This window comes from Pavona decussata, unplaced genomic scaffold (assembly GCF_977016875.1).
Source record: "Pavona decussata unplaced genomic scaffold, jaPavDecu1.1 SCAFFOLD_13, whole genome shotgun sequence".
NCBI lineage: Eukaryota > Metazoa > Cnidaria > Anthozoa > Scleractinia > Agariciidae > Pavona > Pavona decussata.
In genome coordinates, this window is record NW_028145436.1 from 1,690,844 (window position 1) to 1,710,391 (window position 19,548).

Genomic DNA, 19,548 nt, shown 5'->3' on the forward strand with positions numbered 1-19,548 from the left:
CGATATCCACCGGATAAATCACTATCTAGTAGCCTGCGTCGCAAACTGAATACACCGGTCAATACCGGGAGTTCGTTTCATGATAAATTGCAGGAAAAGTAAAAAGAAAATGTGCAAATTGGGGTACAAAAGAGGGGAGAATTTAGCGAGACCGCACCGACGCTTATCGTGGCTCAAGGTTTCACCGCTCGCTATTAGGTGTCGATCGAGTCACGCGAAGAGGTAAAAAATGCTAATGAGGCAGCAGCCGACCTCGTTAGGTTGCGCTTAAATTCCAAGAAGGAAAAGCTGGAAAAGGAGATAAAAGAGAAGGAAAACCTTATTCAAAAGAAAACAAATATTTGGTCATCCAAAACGTTAGAAGAAATCCAAAGCGAAGTACAAAAACTCAAGGAAAAAGTTGAAGACACGGAGGGGCTTCTTCACAGCCAGCCCACCGAAAGCAATTATCAGAGAAAACGCCAAATGCTCAAGCGCCAAGCTTCAAGCCTTATCGAATCTAATCGACTGAAGAGCCGAAAGTTGTCAAACCAAGGTCCGAAGCCAAAGCTAGATGAGGAAGATGAAGACTTCATTGCAAAGGCAATTGAGGATAAATCATCCTATCATGGTAGACGGCATGATACGGTCCTCTATACCGGCCAGAGGGTGAAGAAGAAAAACCTTCTTTCAATTGCCAACTACCGACTAGCTCAACGTGGGAAGAAATTAATTCAATCCGCTACAACAGTATACAACAGGGCATGACCGAGAAACAAAAGAAGTCTCCAAGCGAAGCGCCATTATGGCAAAGGCCTATTCTGTTGGAAAAAGCCACCAAAAGGCGAAGAAAACACAAACGAAAACACTCACTACCAACGAGCACACGTAAAAAACATAAAAAGACGATTCTGGGGTGCCAGAAATTCCAGCGCTAGAAAGTTTTGTTTCATGAGAAGCACCGATGACAAGGCTTACCTTAGACCAGGTACATCTGAAGGTTTTGACAAAGCCAGAAATCTTAGGATCTTAACATTATGAGATCACACTAAAGCAAGGAAGTTGCCAAAGTACGACTGGCCTGAGAAAATGGTATATGTGACCCCGGGTTCTCACCGTGTTTTTACGAAGTCAAGTGTAATGAATGAAACTGAAGAGAAGCTGATAACTGAGGACGATCGCCACTATGTATTTGTCCGGCCCAAAGCAATAGTGGGATCGTCAGGCACTGTATGGGCCAGCGAAACAGTTCGTTTGCGACATGAGGATCCATCAGCTTTTGAGGTTGACGAACCGACACCTGGCAGTCCACAGTACTCACTGGGATTTCGTAAATGCTGCGCGCGACTACACGATGACCTCTTTCTTTATTATGATATGACAGAGTCAGATGACCTAGACAAAATATCCGGAGAAACAGGAAGTAACTGTAAATTCTTCACTTACGAAAAAGAGAGAGCAGAGCACTTGAAATTAAGGATTGACAATTTGTTGCAGTTTTGCAAAGACACAGAAATGTCAGAGCACAATAGGGTTCTGTTGCTAGTCAGATAATACCAGTCACGAAACGCATTTTAGATGCCATTGATGATCTGTTTAAAGAGGAAGTCGATTCAATGGAAAAAGATTCGGGAAAGGACAGGATTTTAAGGGTAACCAGTTCATGTAAACATGGTCTAGAAGTTCTCGGAGATCTCTGCCTTCCACCTGTAAAGCCACGATGGGCTGACCTTACAGATGCTGGTCCTGGCGTAGTAGTTTCCAAATACGAAGTTAGATTTCGAGACGCCGAGTTAGCAAGGGTTCACAATTCCGATTATAGAGTGCGATGTCATCGTTCGAGGGGCGACAGCGGGCAAGGTGAAGCCGAAAGGACAAACTCGGCAATTTCTGATGCTCTTGTGGATGGTGCAACTCTAGAGTGGGAAAAATATAGGAGGTTTGAGGATCTTTCAGAAGAGGAAATCAAACAACTGTCTCTCCAGTCATACGAAGAGTACGAAAAGAAACGGATGGAGAAAAATGCCTGGTATGTCTGTAGTCAGGTAGCCGAGAGAATTGATGATGCCCCTGTCCTTAAAGATTACATCAAGAGCAAAGTAAGCGAGTCCCCTGATAAATTATTCTTTTTCAATTCTGTTTACCTCGACAACTATCGGGGTGCATCAGAACGAAACAAAGAGCAAGAGCCCGGTGCAGCATACTTCCGAAAGATCGAATCGTTTATGGAAGACCACTATATTCGTGGAGAACTTTTTATGGAATTCTGTCGTGATGCATGTAAAGAGTCAAGAGAAGAAAGTTCCAATCTCTGTTCCTGGTGTTCTAACAATAGATGGGTCGGTCCAGAAACGGAAAGAATTCCGCAACCTGTACCAGACTCAAACAATCCTGGACATTTCATGGATATCTATCAGACGGAATCGACGGGCAGGACACCAGATGATTACCTTCCAAGAAAATGTATTAAATATCTGTACGAGGAACATTCTGACAGTATCAGAAACGATCAGGATACCATGAAGAGCTTCTGCTCAAAATATAATGTGGAAGAGAAGCATGTCATTGCATATGTTAATCATTTGAAGGATATTGAGATCCGAAAGGACATGAGAACAAGAGCAGCTGAGGAGCGAAGAAGGCAAGAGGCCGAACGAACGTACAAGGACTTTCAATGGGATAACCTCATCGAGGGTGGCAAAGTTGAAAAGATGCGGGTAAGCGAACTAGACCTGTATCTCAACAAGCATGGTTTGACGACTGTGGGTCGGAAACTTGACAAAGTTAAGGCCATTCGATGTCACTATTACCGACAGAATAAAGAGACTGTGATAACAGAAGAACTGTCGAGTGATGAAGATGACGTGGAATCCGAGGATGAAGAATCCGAAAGTGAAGAGGCAGAGAGCGACGATGACTATGTTTTCGTGGATTTGGATGAACAGCCTGAGATTGGCACTTCCGCGACAATTCAGTTCGTATCTGACAAGCAAATATCTACCGTTGTTGTTCAAGGTCCATGAGACGTAAGTACCACTATTAAAGATATCACTTGCATATTCAAAAAGTTATTTGGCGGTGGCTGGGAGAAAGGGGGGGGAGGGGGGGGGGATCATGAAACTTTCCACTACCAATAAGGGGGGATCTTTAAAAAACTAGATACCCTACGGGGGGATCAGGTAAATGCTCCGATGCGACAACAAAAATACTCCGAGCCCCCCCCCCCCCCCCCCCCCGGCGATAAATAATGACCGGTCCCTTATAAACCCTGGGGCCCGTTTCTCGAAAGGGGTGTTACGAAGATCCTCGAAAACGAAGACCTAAGACCTAAGACCCGGTCTTTGTTTTCGTACTACGAAAACGAAGACCCTGTAAAACAGAAAACCGTAGAAATTACAAGCAGCAAGGATAAGTGATATAATAGGACATTACACTTCATGCGTTTCTTCCCATTATTATACTGCCAGTACTACTCGCCCGTCTTATCTGCTCTTTTTCGCTATGCGAGCTAATTTGTTAGTGAAATTCTTGAGGGTTTTCCTCGGGTAAACTTACCACGCAGGCAGAATTCGAAACGCTAGCCGCCTTTGATTTATAGTTAGGATTGCGTTACAGGATAATAAAGAACGCGTTCTGTACAGGAAATGACCCTGGGGTTCTGTCAATAAATAATTTATGTCTAGGTATGTCGAAGCTAAAATAGATTCTAACAGTCTATAAGGCTTGTTTGCAGGAAAATTCTCGATAAAAAGTCAGCAGGTCTTTTTGCTGACGTAGGGTCTTCGTTTTCGTACTAGGAAAACAAAGACCTGGGGTCTAGGATCATTTCCTGTACAGAACGCGTTCTTTATTATCCTGTCACGCAATCCTAACTATAAATCAAAGGCGGCTAGCGTTCGAATTCTGCCTGCTGAACCAGAGTAATATGCGTGGTAAGTTTACCCGAGGAAACCCTCAACAATTTCACTACCAAATTAGCTCGCATAGCGAAACAGAGCGGATAAGACGGGCCGGCAGTACCAGCAGTATAATAATGGGAAGAAAAGCATGAAGTGTAATGTCCTATTATATCACTTAGCCTTGCTGCTGCTTCATGTGTGTTGAACTTGTAATTTCTACGGTTTTCCGTTTTACAGGGTCTTCGTTTTCGTAACACCCTCTCGAAAGTCCCAGTAACTTACCGGGCCCGATAAGTGTCTTTTGTGATAAATGTTTCTCAACAGATAAGCCCAAATCGCCATTGTCTTGATGTTTCCTGGCGTTGAAAACGTGGCCGAATGGGCAAGAATAAGCTGAACCTCGTTCCCTACATCTTGAAAACCTTAACATGACTTGTGCTGGTCAATATTCTTTGTACAGGACAGCAGAGGTACTATCTCTCAGGACCTAGTTCTGTCTGCGATCAAACGAACATGGCCCACCAACTATCAACGTAAACGAACGGCAAACTTCCATGCTCGCCGTTTAGTTTACAGTTCCTTACTGTTTCTCTGGTGTAATAATAATTCAATTTATTCATACGTCCAAAAAAGCAATGAGGACGTTCAAAAATCTAATTAGTTAATTACGTTCATCTTCACATAAAGAATATTTCAGGATCAAAAAGCGCAGCAAAATAACATTACTAATAACACGAGTATTGACCACTATCTTGGTTTCATTAAATTTGTTACGGCCTTTATTGTTATTACTTTTTCCCTTAGAAACGTGCAGAATTCTTTCTTGTTTTTTCTTTTTTTGGTTGTTGTTGTTGTCGTTGAGTGTGCGTCAGTGCTTTCTTTTGCAAATTTAATTAATAAACTAAATCACGCAGTTTTTGCATCTATAATTCACTAATCACGAGCTCTCATTTTTAGATGTATGAAGACTGGAAAACTCTATAGACAATGTTTTTAAAAACGGAGATGGACCCTTTATGCTATTTCTCTTCCCTTTCTTTATTTACAGAGATCTAAAAACTCGCTCATGATCAACGGACGAGGGAAACAAACATTACTTCGAACGTATATTTCACGCAAACGATGCAGTTTAACATAACAGTCGAAACTTTTAGTCAGGTTAATGTAGTTCAAATCTGCTGCGTTTTACCTATTTCTAGTTTAATTTATTCATGGCAGTGATAAAGAAAGAGGAAAATAAATTTTCCAATTATTTGTTTTGACACAATAATATTACACAATACCGCATCAGAGCGAACGGATACTCTGAAATTTCCAGTTATGAAACGCAGCCGAGATATGTATTTGTCCGTAACGCTACAGAACTTTCGATCCAAAGATTTTTCTACTGCGAATGAAAAATGCTTCCTTTTAAATGTCGCTTCATTTTTTTTTCTAAAAGGAAAAAATATTTGTACCCGTGACAGTGTGTCACGCCATCTTTTTTACGCTTCGATCGCCAAATCTCAAGAAAATGCTGATAAATCTGAAGCCTAGCGGGTCATTTATTTTCATTTACCCAGAGTTTTGTTTTTATATTATAATCAATAGGTATACAGTGAAGTCATAGAAAGTCATTATGGGGAAATCTAAGTTATCGCCCGTGGGTAAGATTGGCAATGTTTTAGTGCTAAAATGTGGTTGCTGAAAATTTGCATTTATAGCATGCTTTTCTAAACCTATTTCGGACGTAAAAGTAACTTAGGTTTTAAATGTTTTTCAGTGAAACAGAAGAAGAAGACCTAATAGAGCAATAAATGCCATTTGAAGGTTAGTAACAGTCTGTGGATTGATACGCGACCCGTCGAAAGTTAAGGAAAATTCCATCCCGCCGAAAGCGGACTTTGAGCTCAACTGAGACAAAATCGTTTTTCGCATAATTACGCGAAAGGAAGCGGTATTTGGAAAAACTAACTACAGCTCTGTTTGTTTCTCACTAGGGACTACCTATGAGCAAAATATGAACAAAATCGATTTTTTTTTACTTGTGCCACCACTTGGTCGATATTTGTGGAAAGTCGCTCTTAAGGCCTGGTGTTTTCGGATTGATAAAAATGTCGTTTCGGGTACCGAAAAAAGGTCAGCTAAGATTTTCGGAAAAGAAATAAGACCTAAGTTTTTTGGGAAATGGACAAAAATGCCCTAGTAATTTCGAAAAGACTCAAGTTCCCCTAGAATGACCGAACAGATAAAAATATTATAGCGCAGCTTTAACGGAATCTACAGAGCTTTAAGAGATAAACTAACAACCGAGTTAGGAACCGAGTTGGGAACCGAGTTAGATACCGAGTTAGGAACCGAGTTAGGAACCGAGTTAGGAACCGAGTTAGGAACCGAGTTGGGAACCGAGTAAGTAGTTGGCAAGCGAGTTAAACAAACTTTGGGCGATTTGGTTATTGATTTGAGACAAGTTTTTGGCTTTTTTTTGTTGTTGTTGTTGTTGTTGTTGTTGATGATTTTCAAAGTAAATCGTCTTTGTCTTAGCCTAGCATCAGTTAGCACTTTACCTCTAAACTAGGGGTTTCGCCTGATTAGAAATAGAATCATTATGCCCTATTTGAAGTTGAACCAAGAATTTTGAAGTCAGTCAGGTTATAGTCGGGATGACCACTCATTGTTCAACAACTTTCTTGTAATAACTTTCTTTTAATCGATCTAACAATGAATCCATGAAGCAGTTTACAGCGAAACTTAAACCATGTTTTTCTAAGACTAAAGTTCAAATGTGAACGAGAGGGGCACGAGAAAGAGCGGAAAAGATATTGCGAGTCCCGAAAACGCAACAGCTACAAACTCTTGAGAGAGATCCTGTGGTGTGCCTTTAAAAGCTTGACTTCGATAGATTGAAAATCGCAGTGAACAAATATGAAGGCGAGATACGAGCCCGAGGCGTTCCTGGAAAGTTGGTTATGCTGTTTTCAGCCTTCGGCCATACTCTCCTGTCGGCGATGAATTACTCGAATCCGTTTTTATCTCTAAAACGTACGCTGTTAATCGGTTTCGATCTACCTGAAAATTGCTGTGTTTCTGAACCACAATGATAACTTTCAGGAATGAACCTGGCAAAATCAAACAATTGCATGGAAGTGTGGCCAGCTGAGGTGAAAGACGGCGACTTAAGGTATTTACCACATAAAATAGAAGGTTTAGTGAGCTACAGGAGAGCTAAAATCACAGTCTAAAAATGTACGGTGTTTCGTTCTGGCGTAGATATAATATTCATACAGTGGGATTATGGACACATTCTACTGATGGATTCCGACCTGGCAACTGTTACAGGTACGCAAAAAGTTTTTCTCTCCCCAGATGAAAGAAAAAGCCAATCGGTACATATATATCTAATCGATATATGGCTTCCTAACTCGGTTCCCAACTCGGTTCCTAACTCGGTTCCTAACTCGGTTCCCAACTCGGTTCCTAACTCGGTTCCTAACTCGGTTCCTAACTCGAAAGATAGGTATCCTCGAGCTTTAAAGGCACTCCAGATAGCCTAAAATAGCGTTTCAAAGGATCTGAGAGAAAACTCTCATTGGGTGCCCCTGCCGTAGATCTTTTTAGATCCGATATGCTGTACCTTTTAACATGGTTTGGCCATGTACCTGTGAAGGAAAGTTTTGCTTTTCTCACTTAACTCATTTCGACAGCGACATGATATTTCAGTTCTTTTGTTCATTGTTCGTAGTCGCACGGTATGACGTGGACGGATGTCTGAATTTGGGCCCATCCGAAATCGGCTACCACGTGCATTTGGTAGACCACTCGACTCGCGTTGGTGTTCTACTTTTTGCTGTGCTACACCCTGCTGACGAGAGCCAACCAGCTCGATACAGCTGTCCACGGTTGCCGCATTCTGTTGATTCTCGGTTTGGTCTCTATCATGTCGCTGTCGTATTAAGTTTTCTACTCAGTCCAGCCTTGCATTAATTTTTGTACAAGTTAGCCCTGCACTACTCAAGAGTTACCATACTTGAAATGCGCTATTTCGGGTCATCTGCGTGAAAAAAAAGACCTTTCTCTTCGGTTTTTTGGGTTGATACTAGGAGCTATTGTTTTAAAAAAAATTGAAAGAACTAGCTAAAGTATGTAGTGATCTTCATATTTTTGTAAAATGTATCTCACACCCCCCTCCCCACCCCCGTCCGCTCCTAACAAGACAGCCCGCGCACGCAAACGAATTCGCGAATGACTAAATTATCTGGATTTTAGCAAGGGAAAAAGAACGTAACTAAAGGTATCACTATTTTAATTGTTGTTGTTGTTGCCATGAGTATAAGCATTTTCGCATTTTCACCCTCCTCCACCCCCCTAAAATGTCCATGACATTGTATTGCGTGACGAGCAAACGACGGCCTGCATGCAATGCAAGATAGACTGAAAGCGCCGACATTTTTTGTCATTCTGGCAGCGATCAGATATAATATTCTCTTGCACTGTAAGCTACTGTAAGCCAGGCAATACTTCACTATTGACTTAGCAGTCGAAGAAGACGCAGTCTTGGTGAAATGCGCCGAAACTTGATCAAAGATTTGTATTCGACCAGTTTGCGTGGTGTACATTGGACGTTTCAGTACAAACAGCCGGCTCAAACTTATGCGACGAGCGACCAGAGAATCGTGCTAAAATGGCATTTGGACCTGTCTTTTACGTGAATTTCACGACATCCGGTAGCGCACGCTCAGTGTGATAAATTACCTTTGCGCTTGCTCAGTATTATTATTGCACAGTACTGCTCAGTATTAGGAAGTAAAGACAAATGCACAGAAGCGTAGCATTTTTCATCTTATAGCGCATCAGGTTTTCGACAGCCAATGAAAAAAAGGATATTTCTGGATGGACCCAGAGCCACTCGTTCAACAATTAAAAAAACAACTTTGGGGCTCTGGGGACGAGAATGCCACCCATAGGAAACACGAGTATCTTTAGATGCGCAGAACGTATGCGCAGTAACAATAGTAGGCACCGTCCTTAACATTATACAAGACTGTGTACAAAGGAAGCGACAATATTGTCCCTCCCCTCTCCCGGCTATTTCCTGACCAGTCAAATCTATTTCATGTATGTATTATGAAAGCAGTGACGTTATTTTTACCTCCATTCTCCTCTCTCGTCTGTTTGTTTTCACTTGTGCAGTCCAAACACCTCGTAATCTGTCACAGTAAAATTTCTACCACCTGTGAAGAACGTGTTCTGCTGTCCTGGAGGACACTGGTAGGAGGAACCAAGATTACTGAAACTATTGGTTTTTGTGTTTGCATTCCCGTATATACACAGGTCGTGTGGTGCACAGCCAAACATTGGTCCGAAAGTGTTATTGCAGCAGATGCCATACTCTTCCTGCCCAGGGATAAGCGGTAGTTTAATTGGTCCCAGGCCACTCGGGTTGACCATGCTGAACAGGAACGCCTGGCTGCATCTTACCCAGTTACTCTGACCTGTTGAGCACACAACACATAAAATATTCACAGAACTCTTGCTATCACGCTCCTTTTTACAAACGTTTTCTCAGGTTAAAATGTACTTAGTAAATGAAACATTTTTGCTCGACGTATTTCCAATAGATTCACTCTCCCCCCCTTGACGTTAAAGCTTGACTGAACCAAAATGCAAAAAATTATTGGCATTCGCCAACTCAAGAATGACGGTTATTAGAAACATTTTAGACTGTTTGCAGTTCCTCTTTTCTCTTCAGATCCTCGAGGGTTAATCAATCCGTCGGAAGCGAGCTTCTGGATAGGGGTTTGAACTAGCAGTCTGGTCCCAATCTTCCTCGTCCCAATTTGCCGCTGCGCACAAACGTCGAGAAAGAAACAGACTGCAAGCGGTCTAGGAACATTTGGAAGATTTCGCAAGGTTTAGTCAAACAAGTGACCTCAGAAAGCTCAAAAGGATTCCAGAAAAATGCTGGACACGTGGATACACCCAGTTAGGCCAAAGAGCCCGACAACATGTAGGATTTTAACGCTCTTTTTGGGCGCTAAAATCTCAGCCAGCCTCGCGGACATAAGCCAGTTTGCAATGAATGGAGAAAGTCTCACCCGGGGTTGAAAAGTAGCCACTCGAGTTCCAAGCAAAAGGTTTTGAACCTAATAAAGTATCACTTCTATTGATCAAAGAAGTATCAACATTTTGGAGATTATCAAGATATTAATCAAATTAACCAAATCGTCTTTTAAGATTTGAACTGTTAATTTTTGCAGCGTATTTACCCAGCCGTGCAATAATAGAGCAAATGTTAGTTTCCGAAGAGACTGTGGTGCTGGGTCGGTGGGGGGGGAGGGGGGGGGGAGTGAAAATGAATATTTAGTTTTATCAACCGAGTTGATATGGTAATTGTTCACTGAGAATGGATTCAAGAGTTGACGTTTCGAGGGTTAGCCGTTCGTCAGACCGAACATGTGACGCTCGAAACGTCCTTTAATTTCTTATCTGAGAACTCAGTTGATAAAAATCAAATACTCATTTGTATGATCGATTGGGATGTTTCGAAAACGAAGACCCCAAAAGCGAAGACCGAAGACCTAAGACCCCCTCATCGAAAACGAAGACCCTTTGATCGAAAACGAAGACCCCCTGATCGAAAACGAAGACCCTTTCGCCTCAGCTCAGACCTAAAGACAAATTCTGTCAAGTGCCTTTGTCAGTATTGACATACACAAGACAGCATTTGTATTAAACTGCGATTTAGGGGAAAATTAGGTATCATTACAAATCCTGGGAGGGGAAGGAGTGGGTGGACAATACTCGTGTTCGTTTACCTAAAACACGGAATCCGGAATCCGGAATCCGGAATCCGGAAACCGCAATCCGGAATCCGGAATTTGGAATCCGGAATCCGGAATCCGGAATCCGGAATAAAAGAAAAAACAAAAATGAAAATTCGTCGACATGAAAATTTCAACGAAGGTTAAAGTCACTTGGGAAACAGTTTTTATAGCTTTTGGAAAATTGTAATATCAGTCAGGAGCCCAGTGAAATTTTCAAAAGTTTTCCTTAGATTTCAATTGCTTAGGCAGTTGAGCCACTCATTTGGAATAAAGGTTCCCAATCTTCAAAATACCCCCACACCTCGTCCTACTCGATAACGTTTCCTCCTGCCATAGCACGTAGATAGACAATGAAACGTAACTAGAGAAAAGAGTCAGTGTTGCGTTTATCACTCATCAACTCTTCGCAAGACTCACTGTCTTTGCATAATAATATAAAAAGTCTTGAAACAAATCCGTATTGGGGTGGCTTAGATTTCATCTTAAAAAAAAAAGCTTTGAATTGGCACCGACCCTGGGGCCCGTTTCTCGAAAGTCCCGATAATTAACTGGCCCGGAAAGCTGTTGTTGTTTACATTCAAGGTCGAGGTTTCAATAGTTTTGCAGATAATATGACAAAACTATCAGTTAACAAAACAAAATGGACTGGTTTGTTAGCTACGACCCGCACTTTTATTCTTTAGATTTTCATTTGAATATTTGATTTCTGGCCCGATAAGTTACCGGGACTTTCGAGAAACGGGCCCCTGGATAGACAGCGGGCAAAGTTATTTATTCATTTATCAACTCATCCGTCCGTCCGTCGTCCGTTCGTTCGTTCATTCTTTCATTCCCTTCGTTCCTTCGCTCACTCACTCACTCGGTCGTGGTTCTGTCATGCCTGCCGGCATACATTCGTACGTTCAATCATGTATGCATGTATTCATTTATGCACCTTTTTACAAAAGAGTGTCGAGCTGCCGGTACAAAGGAAACGTTTTATGTCGATGGCCTTTTTTGAAATACAGTAAGAACTTCAGGAGCCTGTGAACGATTTCCCATAATTTAGTAATCACAATAGCAGGCTGTAGATACCAAATTATTTTATATCCTCTAATTCTAGATACCTTGGAAGCCGGTAGATCTATTGATTTTGATTTAGAGGTAATAAGTCTAAATATTTTAAGCCCCATTCCCACCCTTATGCCCAAACAATTTGTTGAGCCGTAATATACGTTAGTCACAATGTTATGACATGTGTAAAGATATATTTCCATCGTCACCATTGTGAATGCGCTAATTTGCCTACTGTCCCTGTCAAAACACCACCAATCGTACACATCCCTCTCCCCTAGCTTTTCCGAAAGAACAAAAATCCCCTACTCACAAGCCAATCAGCATACGGCAAGTTGCACAGAAAAAGGAAAATAGAAAGAAAAGAAAGGCTTTCCTGATTTACGGATTCCGTTTATTTGATTTTATAAAAATAGATAGGTAACGTTTTGGTGTGTTTTAAAGTTTTACGCTAACACTTAGGCAAACTTTTGAAAATTTCACTGGGCTCCTGACTGATATTATAATTTTTCAAGAGCTATAAAAACTGTTTCCCAAGTGACTTTAACCTTCGTTGAAATTTTCAAGTCGACGAATTTTCATTTTTGTTTTTTTTTTTTTTATTCCAGATTCCGGATTCCAGATTCTGGTTTCCGGATTCCAAATTCCGGATTCCGGATTCCGGGTTCAGTGTTTTAGGTAAACGAACACGAGTATTGTCCACCCACTCCTTCCCCTCCCAGGATTTGTAATGATACCTAATTTTCCCCTAAATCGCAGTTTAATACAAATGCTGTCTTGTGTATGTCAATACTGACAAAGGCACTTGACAGAATTTGTCTTTAGGTCTGAGCTGAGGCGAAAGGGTCTTCGTTTTCGATCAGGGGGTCTTCGTTTTCGATCAAAGGGTCTTCGTTTTCGATCAGGGGGTCTTCGTTTTCGATTAGGGGGTCTTCGTTTTCGATGAGGGGGTCTTCGTTTTCGATCAGGGGTCTTCGTTTTCGATGAGGGGGTCTTAGGTCTTCGGTCTTCGCTTTTGGGGTCTTCGTTTTCGAAACATCCAATCGATTGTACAGCCCAGCACGCTTTATAACTTAGTCAATATTACCTGCTCTCCAGGAGATCTCGGTGAAGCCTCCGAAGATATTCGCTCCACTTTTCACAACTGTGATTGTGGGTCCTTTGTTGTCGCATTTCGAATGGAAGGTTTGACCCGCAAAACCGTCTCGAGAAGCTCGGAACAGAAGACGCCATTCACCATCCAGACCTGTAGGCAGCCAGCCTCTCAAACTTTGTCGATGTTCTTCACTCGTTAAAATCTCCGACTCAAAAATTTGAAGAGGAGGCTTTAAGTTGTCAAGTATTCCTTGTATCTGATAAAATTCTGCTTCTTTGCGAAGTTCGTCGAGAAATGTAGCCCCTTTTGGTAAAATCAATTCACCATCGCGAAGATAGTTGAGTACAAAGCGGAAGTGAGTTCCATCTCGGTCGATAAAGAACGAGCCGTCTTCAGATGGTTTTGTGTCAAACTTCCCTGAGAACATGGCGGCTAACATGGAGTTCGGGTCTTTTCTCAGCGTTTGCACGCTTGTGACAAAGTGCTGGCCACCGACATTGAGTTTAACAGTCGAAGAAAAATGGACCTGATCAAGCTTCTTCGACATGGCGTCGATAGATTCCTGTTGCTGGCGAACTCTGTTGGCTTTTCGATTTAAGATCTCATAGGCTTTTTTCATGTGATTTTCAGCATCTACCAAGTCTTGATCGTATGGTTGCTGATCCTCAAAATTTTCATTACTCATGGTTTCTTTTTGGTAACAACAAGATATAAGCTTTTAAAAGTTTATCGAAAGATGACTGAGTCTGTTATGCAGCAGGGACTGTGATCACGTGCTCGTGACACAGTGAAAGCCAAGCGTCACGTCATTAGACTATTATTATGACTTTCACTTGAAGTGTGCATAATTTAGCGACCGTTTGCATGTCTTGCAATTATCCAGTGAAATATATTAAATATTCGATTGGTTTCTACTTCATGAACAGAATTTTCGAAAATTAATTTTTTATGTTTTCTTGAATTATTTATTTATTTATTTATTTATTTATTTATTTATTTATTTATTTATTTAAATTGTTTTTATTTATTTATTTATTTTATTTTTTTACCATTATCATTTTCAGAAAAAAAAAAACAGTAATTGACTGTGTTCAGCAAAGACCACCGCGACAAAATAAAAGTACTGGATCCCGTAGCAAATGATGTAATCAGCCAAATTGTAAAACAAATAATCTTAAAAAGAGAGCGAGGCTGATTTCACGGTTAGGGAATGATATCTCCCCAGTATTTCGAAACCCACGGGCTTTCTTCTCCAGGGCCGGGATTCAAATTCCTCTGTTTACCGCTGTTAGCTACTGTTTACACACGTTTCGCTTGTACACAGATTTCAATTCATTTGAAGTTCAATAGACCCGTCGTGTACGACCACATCAGTCTGTCCTATAATAGCAAAGTAGGAACAGTGTGACTAGGAAAAGCTTGTACTTCAGTTATTTCCAACAGTTTTAAACCGCTGACAAAATCTAGCCTTTGTTGCCCCCTCATCCAATCAGCGTACCTCTTTGAATGTGTGCTTAAATAAGTTTATTCACCACCCTTCGCATTTGTAGGCTTCAATGAACCTTCAAGATTCCGCTTATTGTTTTGTTTTTATGGAAAAATCTTTAACACACTCGGACAGTAGCGGAAAAACAGAAAGAAGTGCACTCTTCCCACTTTTCTCTAATTTATCGCCTTGTTTCCGGCAGCCCTACCAAAAAGCGCCCCAGAGGCGAGGCATCCATGTCTCCAGCGACCTCCTATGAGTTCCTAAAAAAGAACCCCAAGCACTCCTCCTTTACTGAACTAAATCATTACTGCATACCTACCCGCAGTAGGCAGGTATATAAACGTCTTGTAACTCTCTATTTTTAATAAAGTGTTGTTTGTTGCAAAAAAATCCAGCTCTGAAATGTTCCTCAACCGGACCAGGCACTATTGTATAACAAGGACAATATACTCCTGTTAAACCCGTTTAGTTTGAGGTAATCTGACGCAAATGGTTCGGTAGAGAGCGAGCCGACTGGGTCTTTAAAAGGACAGTAAACGATCTAGAAACACAACAGACAATAATTTAAGTAATTCAGTCTGGGTTTAGGCCCGTTTAAACGGTTTCAACATTGGCCCGTTGAAACGATGTTAAATGAAAGTATAAACCAATTTAAAAGGCAATGTCCCTAAAAGCGTTCCACTCGATTTCAGACTCGAAAATACTTTTGCCTCATATTTATATCATCAATACCACTATCCATCCTTATAACGAAAATGCAGTTAGAATGAGGAAATAGTTTATTTTACTGCCATTATCAGCATTTCATCTCTGAACGACCGTTACCGGCTGAAATATGCAGATTTTAGACGCTGTTATTCAGGTTTTTCAAGGATCGTTAAAAGCTACTGCGGGCCGTTGAAACCGAGACCATTTGTACTCATTTGGAAGTATATTGCTTCTTCTTACTGTTCCAATACGATTTAGCCGTATTTCTCTGTAATCAGCAAAAACAGGTTATCGTTACTCCGTAAAAACTAAAATCTTACTTTAAGACGTTTTTTACACTTAATTCTGGTGCTGTGGTAAGACAGCGCGTAAATCTCATTTTAAGACGATTTATCTTAGGATAAGACGACTTTCTTCTTATTTATACGATGATGGCGTCTTAGATTAAGATGATTTTTTCTTAGATTCAAAGTGCTGTGGTAAGTCATATTTTCATCTTAACTCAAGATTTGAACAATCTTATTCTAGATGCTTTAGAATCTCAATTTAAGTTTCGAAGCAAGGAAGACATCTTCAATCTAACTGCAACGGTCACTATTAAGCCTACATTCAAAAACAGGGAGCGTTTAATACTGTTAAGCTTGAACATGATACATGCAGCAATGAAAACACAACAAATTTCAATCCATAGTACTTTATTAAAACCAAATCTGAAATGACACAACTTATACAAATCCGCTTACCGTAAATTTCGCAGGAAAACAGAGGTCGGGTCGCGGCATTTTAAATACTGTTTTGTTGGTCTTAAAAGTCCCGTAAATTACAAACTTTGCATTGCAGATTGTCTGAATTGTCACTACACTCATTCCTTTGATCGGTGACGCAGCAGAATTGCAGGACTCATCTTGGTTTTCAAAAACAGGCGGTTTAGAAAGCGACAGTAATTTCTTCATTCCATTTTCATTCCGCTGAGTGTGCAGTGCTTGCTGATAAGATCATAAGTTCGTGTATAGTTACAACGTTTAGCCGAGGCTTTAGACCGTATTTGATGTCCAGATGTCTTCTCATTTGAATATTGAAGTTGTTGTCTCGAAATTCTTGTAAATTCTCCACTCTTCGCTGCTTGAAAAATATTAACGGCTTGTTTTAAGTCTGATCAAGGTTAGAAGATCAAGGTGAGAGTTTGCGATGGTTCAAAGCTCCAGACTCCAGCCCAGACTCCGTGTCTGCAGAGTTTGGATCAAAATCAACCAATCAGAAAAGAAGTCCTGTTCCCTATGAGGTCTGCATTTTTTTAATGAACCAATCAGGAAGGGCTTTCCAAAATTTGGATCCTTTTGTGTTGGAATTTTCTATTTCTTCCAAGTTAGCCTTTTTTTATTTATTTATTTTTTTTTTTTTTACCGAGAACTAAAATGGTGAGAGTAGAGATCGGCGTATTAAATCGCTGATATCTGGCATGTCAGATATCGGCGATTAAATTCGCCAAATGTGCCCGTTCCGGCGATTTTTTTACGCTCATCGCTGCGAATTGCCAGTAAAGTCAATGAGTCAGGTTGGGCGGGTTAATCACATGAACAACGCCGCGATCGGCGAAAAAAAATCGCCAGGTATGTCCGCATCAATCGGTGGCGAAAATCACTTGCGATTTTCGCTGGCGATCAAATTCGCTGCGATCGTCGTATAAAATGCCAGGTGTGTCGCCAGCTTAAGGCGTATTGCATCTTACGTAGGATGGCAGTATCTTATAGCCTGCTTAGGCGTCTTAAAATTTCCACAAGACCAAAAAACGTCTTAAAATAAGGACCCCATCGACTCAGATTAATATAATTAAGACTGATCTTTCTTAAAGTAAGATGCCTCAATGTTGATTAAGATAAGCGCTTCTGAAATGAAGACGATTTAAAGACAATATTTAAGACGATCTTTCATCTTATATACTAACTGAGACTCCGATAGTCTTCATTTGAGATCTCCTGTGTTAAAATAAGATGATCACAGTCTCAATTTAATGTGGTGGTGGTCTTGCATAAGACGGGAAACGTAAGGTAAAATCTTAGTTTAAGATTTTAGTTTTTACGGAGTAATCTAGTAATTCAATTAAGCAAGCAAATTGCACCAAAATATGCCTCAGAAATTTCACAAAATTCTTAAAAGTGGCACCTAACCTAGACTTAAAAACATGTTTTAGTTAAAGATAAAGAGGTATTCTATCAACTTATGCAATAAAACTTGTGGCACAACGCGATTCAGACTTGAAGGTTTCGACTCAAATTTACATATTGATGCAGAATTCGCGTTGCGTGACACCGGCTGCTTCGACGGGAAATTTCTCCAAATACTTGCCGCTCGGAAGTAAAATATGTTTTTTTAAACGAAAGAATTTATTTTTCTTCGTCTTCTTCCTTTTTCAATAAATAGATCTTCAGAAATATAATTATTCCTATAAGTTTAGCAGCCAAACCTTAATTTTTATTTACTAAATAAATCGTTTTAACGCTTTCATTGGAAGCATAGTCACAGGCGAGACTTTAGAAAGGTCATCGCATTTGCTTGTTGTAATATTTTGTTATAATTATTGATATTATTAAGCTTAAAAATAATAAAAAATGCCATTAGGCAACTTTTTTTGTACTTTATTTACAGGAAAACTGAACGGAAGTGTAGACCATTAAGTTTACTTACCTTTGCCACTAACCTTTGTTAGTCTCGCCCTTCCAAACGTGCTTTATTCGACATACAACAGTTGCGTTTTTAGGGAACATGTTTTTTACCAGTAAAATTAAGTATTTACATTTTACAGCGGGCAAGTCCTTCACGAATTGACCTTTACGCTGTATGGGACGAGAGTACACGGTAGTCCTTAAAGATAAGTTGTGTAAAGTGTGGATTGGACTCCAAAAGCCGAGGAATCGAAAACCAGAATAGGGTGTCGATTCACGTCTAGTCCACATTTTAATTACATGTTTATGAATTCCCATCACGACTAAACTGATTGCTATTTTTGCTTGAAAACGGTGAAATGTGTACAGTCAATGTCTAGATACCTTAACTTAAGCAACTTTAGTAATAGTAGGTCATATAGTACATTATTAAGGCGTGATGAATCAACCAACCACTAATCGCAAATATACTAGGCCGTGCCACACCTTGTCAGTAGCTTAAGTTCGCGGTGAGGGTAAAAGGAGGAAAGAGTTTGCGGAATGGTATGTGGAATGGCATAATTATGCGAAATACGATTTACGTGGGAAATAAATTAACTGAAGAGCGCGTCATGTTTTCGCGCCAATTTTATAAGAGCAGCACCTTTTTTGATGCTGCGGACTCTTGCTAAATATTAACAACAATTCGAGGATTTGATCGTCAGATTGTTGATTTGGAAGAAGTGAGGGTAAAGAAACCGATGAAAACTGTTTATAGTTTTCGCATTCAAGGAACTATGAGTAAATTCGTGGTAAATTAAATTTCATGTTCACTTTACTCCATGCGACTTCGGTTGACAAAAATAACGTGGCAGCGTGAAGTCTTCTCAGGACAAAGATTGATCCTTTACCGAGGGAAAATAATGAACATTTTTTTTTTTAAACCCTCGGTAAAAGATCAATTTTCATACCCTGTATGCTCGATGATTCATTTATCATGAGCGGGAAAATGAACAACAATTTAACCCAAATGCATTTGTGATAAGAATAGTTTCCCAACCTTTCCAGAACCAGTGTCGATAATTAGACACCATACTTGTCATCTGCTTTTTTGCTCTAGGGTTTTTTCGCTTTAAATCTCATTTTAGGTTGGGACGTCTGGCACTGAAAGACCTTAATTAAAGACGGATATGTTTAGTTCGAGATCGCGTAACTGAACAATAGCTATCTGAATCGCCGTATTAAATAGCTAGGGAGCTAGCTCAGCAGCTCAACAGTGACTTGCGTACTCGTCGCTCGACGAAAATGTAAGGTGAGAAAAAGTAGAACATATTTTTCCCATGAGTTGTACAAATTGTAACCGTCAAAGAGTCCGATAAAATGACCGAGTTTAAATTTAAAATTTCTCACATAATAGTTTTGGCCTTGGACTGATGTTATTTCTCCAGTCTGGTGTTGCTTTTTGTCTAGGCTACTCGCTGCCACGTTCTTTTTGTCAGCTAGAAATTTAATTTATTCTTAGTTCCTTGAATGCGAAACTTCATCGATTTCTTCACTCTCACTTCCTAACCAGCGATCAGACATGTTCTATCCCAGGCGTATATTTTCTAATCCTCGATCTGTTGTTTGGTTGTTTAATAGTCCAACACATCGAAAAAACTGCTGCTCTTATAAAATTGGCGCGAAAACAGGATGCGCTCTTCAGTTAATTTATTCCCCGCGTAAATAGCATTACGCATAATTATGCCATTCCGCACGCCATGCCACATACCATTCCGCAAACTCTTTCCGCCTTTTACCCTCACCGTTAAGTTCGATATATGAAATTTCTCGCATCAGTCATAATGGTCATATTCAATTCAATTCAATTCAATTCAAT

At 40.3% G+C, this 19,548-nt stretch overlaps 4 protein-coding genes across 13 annotated transcripts in view; all 4 read right to left on the reverse strand.

The window, feature by feature from the left end:
• LOC146487817 (uncharacterized) overlaps positions 1-13,609 on the reverse strand; it is a 54,163-nt gene extending 40,554 nt beyond the window's left edge. For all 3 annotated transcript variants that reach the window (XM_085127576.1, XM_085127557.1, XM_085127566.1), the window contains exons 1-2: positions 12,822-13,609; positions 9,007-9,349 (exon numbers count right to left, since the gene is read on the reverse strand). In XM_085127576.1, coding sequence (XP_084983702.1) covers positions 9,036-9,349; positions 12,822-13,515 — 1,008 coding nt within the window. In that variant the 5' untranslated portion in view covers positions 13,516-13,609 and the 3' untranslated portion in view covers positions 9,007-9,035. The remainder of the gene's footprint in view (positions 1-9,006; positions 9,350-12,821) is intronic.
• The window catches only part of LOC146487813 (BTB/POZ domain-containing adapter for CUL3-mediated RhoA degradation protein 3-like), a 97,442-nt gene that overhangs the window by 52,293 nt on the left and 25,601 nt on the right, over positions 1-19,548 (reverse strand). The gene's annotated exons all lie outside the window — the stretch shown is intronic.
• The window catches only part of LOC146487814 (potassium channel regulatory protein-like), a 117,210-nt gene that overhangs the window by 40,554 nt on the left and 57,108 nt on the right, over positions 1-19,548 (reverse strand). The gene's annotated exons all lie outside the window — the stretch shown is intronic.
• LOC146487815 (uncharacterized) overlaps positions 1-19,548 on the reverse strand; it is a 78,115-nt gene that overhangs the window by 40,554 nt on the left and 18,013 nt on the right. The gene's annotated exons all lie outside the window — the stretch shown is intronic.